Source organism: Rhipicephalus sanguineus, chromosome 2 (genome assembly GCF_013339695.2).
Source record: "Rhipicephalus sanguineus isolate Rsan-2018 chromosome 2, BIME_Rsan_1.4, whole genome shotgun sequence".
Lineage (NCBI taxonomy): Eukaryota > Metazoa > Arthropoda > Arachnida > Ixodida > Ixodidae > Rhipicephalus > Rhipicephalus sanguineus.
The window spans coordinates 22,570,192-22,582,609 of NC_051177.1; the positions used below are offsets into that span (position 1 = coordinate 22,570,192).

Sequence of the window (12,418 nt, forward strand, 5' to 3'; positions counted from 1 at the left end):
TGCCTCGTTAACTAATTAATCACCTAGTGTTAGCCGCTGTGTAATTTTATCTCTTTGTTGTACTACTGCGAGTTGCCATATATATTTATTGTATATATTAATCTACCTATGTGCTTATTTGCTTTATTACTGCTACGTTGCGTAGCCCATGTTAAGTTCTCAATTATTTTTTTGTATATTATTAGACTGATATATTCATGTATGATAGCCCCTCTCCACTGTATGTACTGTGTACCCTGAGGGTAAAATAAAATAATAATATAATAAATAATAAAAGCGACTTCAATATCCACTCCACTTGGAAGCGAGAATACAGGGCGCATTCGAAGGCCTATAGCTCTCACCAGACAGTTTTATCTCTGGTACCCCAATAACTGTCCATTCTTACTTTAGACGGAATAACGCGTGACCCTGAGTTACATTTAAAGTACCACCGTCTACATTTTATCCATTGGGTTCTGCACGACACCGTCCTCCTCGCAGAGATACAGTTCGCCGGTTCGCTGGTGGTGTCCTCATTCTACATCAGCAGCCTCATGGATTTATACCTTATCATCGGCATTGAAGATGTAAGCTGCTCGATTTTTACCTCTTGTTTCCCTGGGAAGTTAGTTTGCTGTACATGCGCTCGAGGCTATGGTCCTCGTTCATAAACAAAAGCAGGGGGCGGTGTTAATACAGTGGAATGTCGTTGATGCGATTTAAGAGCGGAGTTCTTTAAGCTTTTCGTTGCGCCGGGTAGTGCGAACAGATGCTATCATCATCATGAATCGGCACACGCTCTCTTCGTCCTCTTCTTGCTCTCAGTTCTCTTCTTCATCTTCTGCTTCGCTCCCAAAACACCTGCGCCGATTCTCCGGCACGGAATGAAATATCTCTGATGGTTGAGAGAACGAGTACAGAGAGAGAAAAAAAGAGAAAGAAACAGAGAGAGAGAGATAAAGAAAGATAAAGGGCGAAATTCTTGGCGAAAAAAGTTCCTTGGCGAGGCGGGATTCGAACCCGTGCCCCCACGATGCGAAGGCAAGCGTCCTAATTATTCGGCTATCGAGGCACGCTGACAGAACATAGCATGGCCTTGTATAGTACAGTATAGCAAGGTGGCGGGGAAGGTAAGTGATTATGATGAGGAGGGAAAGGAGGAGGGGAGAGAGTAAAGCGTAGCATAGAAAGAAAGAGAAAGAGAGAGAATCAAAGAAAGAAGCATACCGTAGGAAGAAAGAGATAAACAAAGAGACAGGGAAGAAAGAAAGTAAGAGAGAGAAAGAAATAAATGAGAGAAAGAAATAGAAACAAAGAGGAAGCAAGAAATAAAGAGAGAGAGAAAGAAAGAAAGACAAGGAAACAGAGACAAAAAAGGCAGAAAAAACAGAGAAGAGAGAAAAAGAAATAAACAGAGGAAGAAAGAAAGAAATAATAAAGCGAAACAAAAAAGGCCGCCCCGCTCCGCACTTTCTTCAGGCTTAACACCCCTAGTGTCAGGCTGCCTTAACTTTCTTTCAAGGGAACCCGCAAATAAAACGTATTCTGCGAAAATCGTATTAACCAAACACGTTTAAAAAATTGGCCGCGTACCGGCGTACTTCGCTGCAAATGTCGTCGAAAGACGATAGTCTTCTGCCGGCCGTACTACGAGTCCTCCTCCTCTACGTTGAATCGCCGCATCCGGCTCATAGCTCGCATTTGCAGCGCAGCCCAAAAAACACTAGCGTTTTCAGCGCTGTCTAAGAAACGCTAGGGTCTTTACACTCTAAGCCAAAATCGAGTATTTTGGGAGTGTTTCTGCCACACAACAACAATCGTCATCCACCTCGCGTGCTTTCCTCGCGTTATCACCGCGGTCGCGGCACTTTCCGGTCACGAACGGCGCGCGCGTTATCAGCGTGACATAGCATTCTTGACAGGAAAGTGACGAGAGCTGGGTTTTCAAGAAAGGATACGCGAGCAAGCCAGATGACGATTATTTTTGTGTGGCAGAAATACTCCCCAAATACTCGATTTTGGCTTAGAGGGTAGAATTACGTATCTATGTATTTTCTAGTAAAGGAACACATCACTTAACACTTACGTATTGATATTGCGCCTCAGATATGCGTAACATTTGCTTTTTGATCGACAATGTTCACAAGTATGAATGCCACTACCAGTTCAAGATGGCTGGGCGTTCAGAAAGTGGTTAAACTTTGGCCGAGTGGCTGAATCGGGTGACAGACAGACAAACAGAAAGACAGACAGACCAAAATTTCTGCTTTAAGTTCCCCAAGAAAGACTATCGTCTTTAAAAGGAGGAAACTATGCATACTCTGTCAGCAAGTCACTTTTGTTGACCAACATTGAAGTAGCTGGTCAATTTGCGCTGCACTTTCTTCTTTTCAACGCTGCTGCGGCCTCAGCGGCTCTGGAACGTGCAGATCGTGGCTTGTTGGAACGCGGTTTGAGCTAGTACACCGAAGAATAAACGTAGGATTTCTAGATTATCGGCCAATATCCATTTTCGCGGTCGCATTATCCAATTTCGGGCAAAAATGTGATCGTATTAAACACACGGAAATGTATTTCCAAGGAACGTTGGTCGGGAATAAAAAGAAAAACATATTCTGCAGAATCGTATCAACGACATTCCACTGCGCCAAGTTCTAAGTATACGCTAGTGTTTTCGGTTTCGCCCGCGTTTCAATGCAGAGAATGCGACCACTGTTCGGTATCAAGCGGGCGGCCTCGCGTTTACCATCGCAACGACATATCCAATGTGCCGTGACTGGCAGTTTTACGTACAGTCCGCGTCGAAACTTTGCAGACCACTAGGTTTGAAAAGACGTTGAATTCCTCATAAATTTTGGAATGTATTTGGTCCGGAAACTTAAATTCAAGGCTGCCTGCCGAAGCAGCGAAAATATTCATGTTTTCTTCTTTCTCATGGTCTCTAATCTTTCACAGAGGCTGACCGTACATGGTCAGCCTCTGTGAATGTCATTTCTGTTGATGTTGGTTTAAGGTCTTTCCACAGCAAACGAAGCAGCCGCAGGCTCGAGCTCCTCAATTGAAAAAAAAGAAAGAAATAATTGCGGCTATTTGTTTAACAGACCAAAAGAAGTACTTTCCTAAAAAAGTCACAGCTTCGCCGCAAGGGCGAAGCAATGAATGCGATAGCAAGAAACTAATGCTATACGAAGTGAGGCTCGCCAATGGACACTCTCAGTTTGAACAGCGCTCCTGTTGCAAAGGCGGCCGAAGCAGCGAAGGAAACAGAGTGCTTCAAGTGTCGAGCTGTGACACTTGATAGTTCGCGCTCGTCTTCTGTTTGTTCGTTTAGCGGCGTCCCTTGAGCTCGAGTGAATTTCGTACGCTCCGTAACATGAGCGCGGACATCACGGTGAAAGCGTGAAACATCCTCTTACCCTCACGACGAGAAAACCGCGCGAGCAGACAGCGGAAGGGCAAGGTTCTTCCTGCGCAAATATAAGAAGAAGCGAGCGAGCTCGCCGACGACTTTTAAATCCGCCTGTCGCGCTCCTAGCGCCATCTCGCTGGTGATGAAGGAACGCTTATTAGCGCCTAGCGTCTCTGAGTCCGTGCAGCGGTAAAGGGTGTGTATATAACGCTCGCCGTTACCTACGTGGAGGATCTGCGTTTTGTGGCGTAGTGGTTAGCGCCACTCGCTGCAGAGTAGAGCACTGCACGGGCCGATTTTTCCGGCCCGGGCCCGGCCCGGCCCGAAAACGCCATGCTCCGGCCCGCCCGAGCCCGGCCCGGTGTTCTTAAATGTGGCCCGTACCCGGCCCGGGCCCGAAAGGTTTGGGCCCGGCCCGGCCGGCCCGACCCGACCCGTTTCAGCTAGTTATGCCTTGAGCATAAAGGAGGCACTGTCTAACCTTCGGTTATTGTGAAGATACCTGCCACACACAAGATATTTTCTAGAGATTGTTTTGGGAACTTCTTTCAGTGTCACGACTTTCACTGGTACTGTGTATACTTTCGGTTAATTACGCCCGTAACACTCTTGCGAAATAATTGCAGGGCAATATAAACTATAATTGGAGTCATTAGCTGGCTGTTTTATGTACGCACGCAGTAACCACGCAATCTTATTTTTGCATTTCGAATAACGACTACAAAATATACCTCCATAAACTGAAAAAAAAAAAACATGGCAGATATTTTTAGTTTAAGTTTTACATCAATTGCATAGGAGCTAGGGCTGTTGAGTAAAAGTAGCAAGTCTGCAAACTTCATCTATTGCACAATGCAATGAAAAAAAAATCGGCAGATCCTACGCAGTGTGGGAATTGAGGTAATGCGAAGCAGCCAGCAAAGAGCTGCATACATCGTCTTGTTTGTCAATGAGGCTTATGAAGTCATTCATGTCGTGACATCTAGTTCGCTATATATCGCGAGATTGTCATACATGCATGCGTGTATAATCTGGTATATGCCATGGTAATGAAACATATATTCTGCTACATATATACGATGCGTTGACCTGCTATTTATGTTCGTCACACACTCTTGTCATGCCATACCAATTGAGGTATATATCCAGTAAACAAAATGGCCGGGAGTGCAGCGTGGCATCTAAATCATACCCTACATGACATGCATGTCATGATTTTCGTGTTAACGACCTGGTATTTATGTTCGCCACACAGTCACGTCGCGAGATACCTATTTTGGTGTATATCAAGCTAGCGAAACGGCCGCCAGCGCACCATGAGCGTTGGCACGTAAGTCATGCTGTACATGACATGCCTGTCATGATTTTCATGTTAACTTGTGTCATTTATGTTCGTCACACGGTCCATGTCGCAAGATACCAATTTTGGTGTATATCAAGCTAGCCAAACGGCCGCCAGCGCACCATGAGCGTGGCATGTAAATCATGCTGTACATGACATGCGTGTCATGATTTTCATGTTATGACTTGTCATTTATGTTCGTCGTAAAGTCATGTTACGCCATAACCAATTTTGTGTACATTCGATTAACCAAGCGACCAGGGAGGCACAAAGTCGTAGGCGGCTAGATAGATAGATAGATAGATAGATAGATAGATAGTAGATAGATAGATAGATAGATAGATAGATAGATAGATAGATGGATGGATGGATAGATAGATAGATAGATAGATAGGATAGATAGATAGATAGATAGATAGATAGATAGATAGATAGATAGATAGATAGTAGATAGATAGATAGATAGATAGATATAGATAGATAGATAGATGGATGGATGGATGGATGGATGGATAGATAGATAGATAGATAGATGGATGGATGGATAGATAGATAGATAGATAGATAGATAGATAGATAGATAGATAGATAGATAGATTAGATAATAGATAGATAGATAGATAGATAGATAGATAGATAGATAGATAGATAGATAGATAGATAGATAGATAGATAGATAGATAGATAGATAGATAGATAGATAGATAGATAGATGCGCTCAAAAGTCGCAGAAGTTCGCTAAGAAATGCTTCGCATTTAAAAAAACGTGCTCTAGCTGCTTCTGGTAGGAATACACCAGGCTGGGCAGCGTTACATAAATTAAAGCTGTCGTGTTGACTCCTCGGCAGGCAACTGCACCCAACGTACACAACGTTTTCGTGTTCAAAACAAGAACGTTCTTTGTCCCAACCAGGGCCGTACCCGGGAATTTTTTTCGGGGGGTGTTGGTGTGTAGAACGGCCAACTGTGGCAACTCGTGGTCGCTGTGAAGGCATGCAAATATTTGACTATAACCAAAAATGTTAAAGAATGAAAGAATTTCGGGGGGTGCAGAACCCCCTCAACCCCCCCTTAGTTACGGCCCTGGTCCCAACCTTCTTCCCCGAGTCACCGCCACCGCAGTGCCATAGATCTGTCAAAGCGAGGCACACCCGTTAGAGAGCGAGCCACCGTCCTCGCTGTTCCCTGAAGATGGCTGTCTCGTCGTCTTCGTGTGACCGCCTTCGATCTTTGAAAATGGACTAAGGGCTTCCAAAACAACTGTCTATTAGAGCGCCGAAGTGAACCAGCCGGCGGCCTCTTTAGCGATCCCCGTCGACGTGACGTGTCGGGTGTCCGGATGAGACCCGGGCCTAATACGGGCCTGGCTCAGGCCCGAGCCCGACCCGAGCCCGAAGATCACGGGCCCGAGCCCGGCCCGGGCCCGATCCAACAATCCCTTACCCGGCCCGGCCCGGCCCGCGGGCCGGGCCGGGCCCGGGCTTTCGGGCCGGCCCGGGCCCGTGCAGTGCTCTACTGCAGAGCAAGAGGTCCCCGGTTCGATTCCGCGCTTCAAAAGCATTTTTCTGAATTATTTTCTTTGGGGCTTTATATATATATACATACATATACGGTGCATGACGGCGGTGACGGCAAAATTCAGCCGAGACTGTCCATATAATTGCTATCGCAATAAAATGAGCATGTTAAAAAATTTACGCCTGAGCGTAAACTTGGGTATAAAGTAATGTGCAAATAACATGTTTCAGAAAATGAATGCTAATTCGGAGAAAGAATTTAATATCGATTCATTAACTTAGAATGATTCCTCTTTAGCACTCGCCTTTGTATGTTTTAACTTTAAAAATATGTACCCCCTTATAGTGCTCGTAAGAAGTTTTTTTGTGCATTTACTTGATACTATTTTATAAAAACGCATGGTTGTTTTGTTAACTGTCCACGGAAGTATCGGGTTCAAACAATTGGTTGAAACATTTCGGCACTCAAGGACGTCGAAATGTCGGAGAGAAAAGATCCTGAAGTTGCAAAAATGAAATTTTGTCATGTTTTCACCTGCATGCCCTGCGTTAATTAAAGTGATCCGCCTAAGAATGTGAAAGGTAACATATTTTACAGACGGGCACGTAAAGGGGCCCTGCAACACTTTTTTGAGCATGGCCAGAAAACACTGCCGATCTGTAGTCGAGGCTCCCGAGATCACACGAGTCAAACATTATAGCGCAGCACGTGGCATGGAATTTACAATGAATTCTCAAAGTCAGCTAAAAATCACTCCCTCTTCTCTCTACAAATGATGCCATATACCCAAATTACTGGGCCATATACCCAAAGTCACTTCCATTGGCTGATTAGAGCATTGTGGGCGGAACAGTTGCCGTGTTCGCCGCGGGATGACGCCACGTGCCCGCGCGAGCACTCGCGATCACAATGAAAGTCAGCCGCGCGTCCGAAGAAAAAAGAAGGAAATAAAGCGCTCAAGGTCATGACGTGCGCTGACGAGGGGTCGCATCTTCTTGCCCCCTTCTCATCCCCCTCCCTGCGTAGCTTTCAGTGCGAACTCCGCTCGTATTGACGGCTTCTTAGAATTTCTGCGGCATGGGATTCGTGAAGCGTCATGCGTTAATAGTGAGATTATTCCATTATAACTCAGAAAAGTGTCGCAGGGCCCCTTTAACAATTTATTTTGGAAAGTATATTCGCAATGGTTTTCGTCTGTTAGGTCAGGAACATAAAAAAAAAGTTTTGTCTTTAGTCCATACGCTGTTGACGTTACGTGGTTGACGCTCAACGCAGTTCATACGCGGTTGACGCTCAACCGTTGGTTGAGGTTCACCGCAATGGCCGACATTCACAGCAATACGCTCCTTGGCGTGGCCGAATAGATTATGCGATGACATACATTACGCTCGCATAGTGTTCTTGTATGATATATTGAAAGGTACATTTGACATATCCACGCCTTCTCCAACCCTAAAACGCCAGAAAGACTCAACACACCCATCACCATGCACTGAAACCAACATTTTCTAAAACTGATACATTTAAACACAGTTCTTTCCCACAGGTGATTTCCGACTACAACGCTCTTCCTAAATCGATTTTTGAGGACGATAATTCTGAAAAGTCACAGGAACATATGTTGTTTTCGTCTTTTTCTTCGTTTTTTGTATTACACATGCGATATAGCGCAGTTTCCTTTTTTTTAGCGGCGTTATTCATTTTGCGTACTAATGGGTATTTGGTATTCCACTTCTGCTTGGACCTCTCAGGCCTGCAGCATCGTTAAATAAATAAATAAATAAGGCGCATCTGCATCGTTGCCCTCAGGAATCATATTAATACTCACTGTAAATCAGCAATACTGCTTTTACTCGGTGCCTCAATTGTTCGCATTTTTTTTTCTCTTTCGTCGGCACCATTTCCGGGCGCACCCTTCCGGCGGCAGAACTCGCGCGTCCCAATGTTGGCATACATGTGGTGGTCTTCGTTCACAACCATGGCACACGCCCTGGCTCTGATCGCCATCGCCATCTGGAAGAGCAACAAGGAGAACGTCAGTGCGCATGCTGCACCGTTTCATACCCGCAAATTGCACATAAATAATTGGCACATAGCGAGGCACTATAGTTCTAAGCAAGCATCGCAGAGAAGCTATATTTTACTGTATATGCTCTCTATACACTCAAGAGGTGTATATGCAGTGATTAACTCAATGCAACTCTGCGCGCGCCTGCTTGGCACAACCAGAGCAGGAAACACGGTTTTTATAGACGGACACCTTTTAAGCAGTCACTCTCCTCGCCTATGGCTAGACTAATTCTGGTGAGCTCTGTGACCACAGAGAGCAAGCTCAGAACTATAGTGCTCCAGCGACTCTTGCGGCGGGGAGTAGTATGTGGTTTAACTTTGATTATTGCATAACAAAAAATCATTCACAAAATTAGCTAGATCAGTGAACCACAGAAGGCTGTTACGCGATCTTCAAACACGCATTCACTGACTCTAAAACGTGACTCTTTAATATAAGTTACGCTGGGACCAGCTAAAGTTGAGACTGGATCATATTCTACAATGGATTACTCTTGCGTCATCACCAAAGTAATTGAGAAATCTGCGGAGTATAAGGAGCCTTTCTATGTGCCTTTCATAAATTGCGATAATATGTTCAAATAAATAAAAATAACAGTCAATTAACGCTGCTTAATCGAGCATTTGCTTTATTCGAGGCATTATTATTTAAATGTTATTGCTATTTAACGTTCTAAATTCGCTATAAGTCACATGTTGTAGTTGCTAAGCTTTAGCTGAGCAATAATAAACACATGTCTAGAATATCTTAAGACCACCCCATTTCAGCACTCTCGAAATATCCCGCAAGTGGCGTGTATATTAATTCTTTTTTTTAACTGCCGTCAGCTGTACATATGGCGCTCTTAATTCAAGTGAAAGGATCCTGACAACTGTTTTTTTTTGTTTGCTGATGATTAGTGAATGCCTAACCTCGAATGTTTTTCCTACGCAGGTGGCGCTAATCGGACCATTCGTCGGCACTGCTGGTTTATTCGTTTTATTGAAGGTAAATGCTCGCTAAGGACGATTCGTTTAAAGGGACACTAAATTCAAACAATAAATTGGTCTAAACGGATAAATAATAATCTTAAAACTCTATCGTCGTTAATTTCACCGCCATAGCTTTGTTAACAGATGAGAAAGTCAATGTCAAAGGTATCGCTTTTAAATTTCTCGCCGAAGTCTCCGATGCTGACGTCACGAAGTGTTTCGAAGTGTTTTTTCGTATTTTGGCCATAATGGCTCCATGAAATTTCCTGAAACTTGGTATGTTAAGTCTCTGCATCCGTCAGAAGACAATGTGCTTAATTATTACAAATTAGGAACTACCTAGGCTTTAGTGGACGCCGTCAAATTCTATGACGTCACGACCACTGGCGCGGAAACTTCGGTGGCGTCGCCACCCGCGTTTCCTTTTTGCTGGTTTTCTCACTTACTAAGCGTCTTCTCGCAGCAAGCGTGGTGTCTTTAGTATCGAGAAAGGGTAATTTACTAATACGAGAAAAATCGTTTTTCTCTTTGACCCTTCATGGGGCATAATCTTATGAACAACGCACGCCACCTATATTGAGGGCGGCATTGTCATTTCTATCAGCTTCTTATATGTACAAAATTTGAGCTCATTATTGTTAACGGTTTTCGAGAGAAAAAGTGGGACATATGTGTCCCACTGACCACTGAAGGACAGTCTTTTAAAAAAAAAAGTACTTTTATTTTTTTATGCGACCCTGCTGCCCTCAAACCACAAAGGACAGAGCCTACAAAACGCACTCTCTGTAGCAAAAAAACTCAACTAAATATCCATTGCACATCCACTTGCTAACGGCACTCGAGCAGCAGATGTGGGTACTGGGCATGCTTGCAACAGTCTAATTTTTGTCCGTGGAGGAAGCTCAACTGCTTCCTCTACGGGAAGAGACTTCCCTGCGTGAAGCAGAATGAAAATTGGATACTGCAATCAGCTGCACGCAATGTTAGTCTGGCTACGCTTTGGGAAATACATCACTAAATGCTTGTCAACTTTGCATTGCACAAATTTTTGTGGAAACCGTATGGGTAGGAACGAATAAAACCACTGTAATCGCACATTTAGAAACTCGTGAGCACGAAATAAACTTTTCAAGCTTACCGTTCGGGCTGAATCGGGTGAAGAGCACGCCAAAATCTGATGAAAAAAGGATACAGTGCGTGCAAGCGGAATGGTTCGTTTGAAACACGGGTGTGCTGGCACCTTGCGAATACCATGAAAAAAACAACCAAAACCTATTTCTAGAACATCCACGTGGTCGCACTAAAAGTCTGAAAGCAATCGATTCAGTGGTTTTGATCTAAAAAATTGGAACATGGCGAAGAAAAAAGTGGGATGTATGAGTCCCACTGCCCCACAAAGGGTTAACGTAGTATAAGTTTACTGCTTTTGGTAACGGTATCAGGAGGTGCCCTATACGATGACAAAACCTGGAGGATTGCTGCTTTCTTCAAGTGTGGAAATGGCGTAGTTTTCTTTTTTTTTGTGTGTGTAAGCAGCGCTGTTCGCACCGTAATCATTAATATTTATCTATTATATGAAATATATTCGTGAACCACGCCATAATATGTATTTTTTTATCGGCTTTTAAAACTTTTTCATTGCAAAAACAACATACACGAATAAATCAGATTCATTGTTTTCAAATAGTACTTGCCGTTTACATTAACGCCTGCACGATTTTTTCCTGACAAGAGGAAATTGTTGCGCTCTCTTTTTTGCAAGGAAGTTGATATACGCGAAGTTAATCAGCACGAAAGACGAGACGAAAGACATGTATAAACATGATCAGTGCTGAACTACCAACCGAGCTTTATTCTATGAAAGTGCTTTTTTATACAGTTTCACTCGTCACCACCGTCAAGAAGCTGCACGCACAAATTTAGTCAGTGATAACAACAAACATGACTGATATCAGTTAACAGGGCGGCAATACAGTTGAATATAGACCGCAATCACAAATTATGACAGTGTAACATGTTAGTGCGCACATTCAGCATCTCGTTAACGCACAGTATACTGCGCGTGCTCCAGCACAGGTAAACAAGATATTAAGGTGATTAAAACGTGCCAGGTTAAAGATGAAAATGTGCCAATTAGAAAAGCGGATGAAAAGAAAAACGGAGGTTCGAGGATGCCCTGTCATACAGAACTAACAGAAGTTTGGTCATCATACTTAAAGCTAGCCTTGTCTAATTAAAACCTAAAAACTTAAAGAAGTGCGAGAAGAAGCACAGGAACAAGTTCACTGACTGCCGCAGGGGCGTAGCCAGAAATGTTTTTTTTTTTTTGAGGGGGAGGGGGGTTCAACCATACTTTATGTATGTTCGTGAGTGCCTTTGTATGTGCGCGTATACATTGACGCAAGCAAAACTGAAAAATTTCGGGGGGGGGGGCTGAACCCCCCCCCCCCCCCCCCCCCCGCTGGCTACGCCGCTGGACTGCCGGTCTCAAGTGGTTTATGAAATTCTGCTCAGCTGCGGACGGAAATACATTGGCCAAACGGACCGATATTTTAATGATAGGGCACGACAGCACATGCTGAATGCACATAGCAATTCGGGAGGCCACCTGGCTGGCCGACCACTGCCACAGGTATGGGTGTGAACCAGATTTTCAGAGGAGCAGTTTTCTAAATCGAGCGAGCAACAAATTAGAAAGAGAAATACTAGAGGCGTTTCTCGTCAATAAAGTTGGTGACGGCTGTGTTAGCGAACCATCCATCTTTCTCTCAAAAGACGAGATGGCGTTCTTGCAAGGCCATGTATGAGTAATCTTTTAAGTTTTTAGGTTTTAATTAGACAACGCTAGCTGTTCGTATGATGACCAAACTTCTGTATGACAGAGCATCCTCGATCCTCCGTTTTTCTTTTCATCCGCTTTTCGAATTAGGTACACTTTCATCTTTAACCTGTAACGTTTTAATCACCTTAATATCTTGTTTTTCTGTGCCGATCTGGGAGGAGCACGTGCAGTACTCTGCTTTACCGAATTTCTGAATGTGCGCACCAACATGTTACACAGTGAAAATTTGTGATTGCGGTGCATATTCAACTGTGTTGCCGTCCTGGTTTTTGTTAAGAGATAT

The 12,418-nt window shown here is 43.9% G+C and overlaps 1 protein-coding gene across 6 annotated transcripts in view; it reads left to right on the plus strand.

Moving 5' to 3' along the window:
• Positions 1-12,418, plus strand: part of LOC119382513 (uncharacterized) — a 28,737-nt gene that overhangs the window by 11,447 nt on the left and 4,872 nt on the right. For 4 of the 6 annotated variants that reach the window (XM_037650227.1, XM_049412224.1, XM_037650226.2 and 1 more), the window contains 3 exons: positions 484-569; positions 8,179-8,286; positions 9,256-9,309. In XM_037650227.1, coding sequence (XP_037506155.1) covers positions 484-569; positions 8,179-8,286; positions 9,256-9,309 — 248 coding nt within the window. Of the gene's footprint in view, positions 1-483; positions 570-8,178; positions 8,291-9,255; positions 9,310-12,418 lie in introns of all 6 variants that reach the window. The other 2 variants (XM_049412223.1, XM_049412225.1) reach the window with 2 other exon arrangements.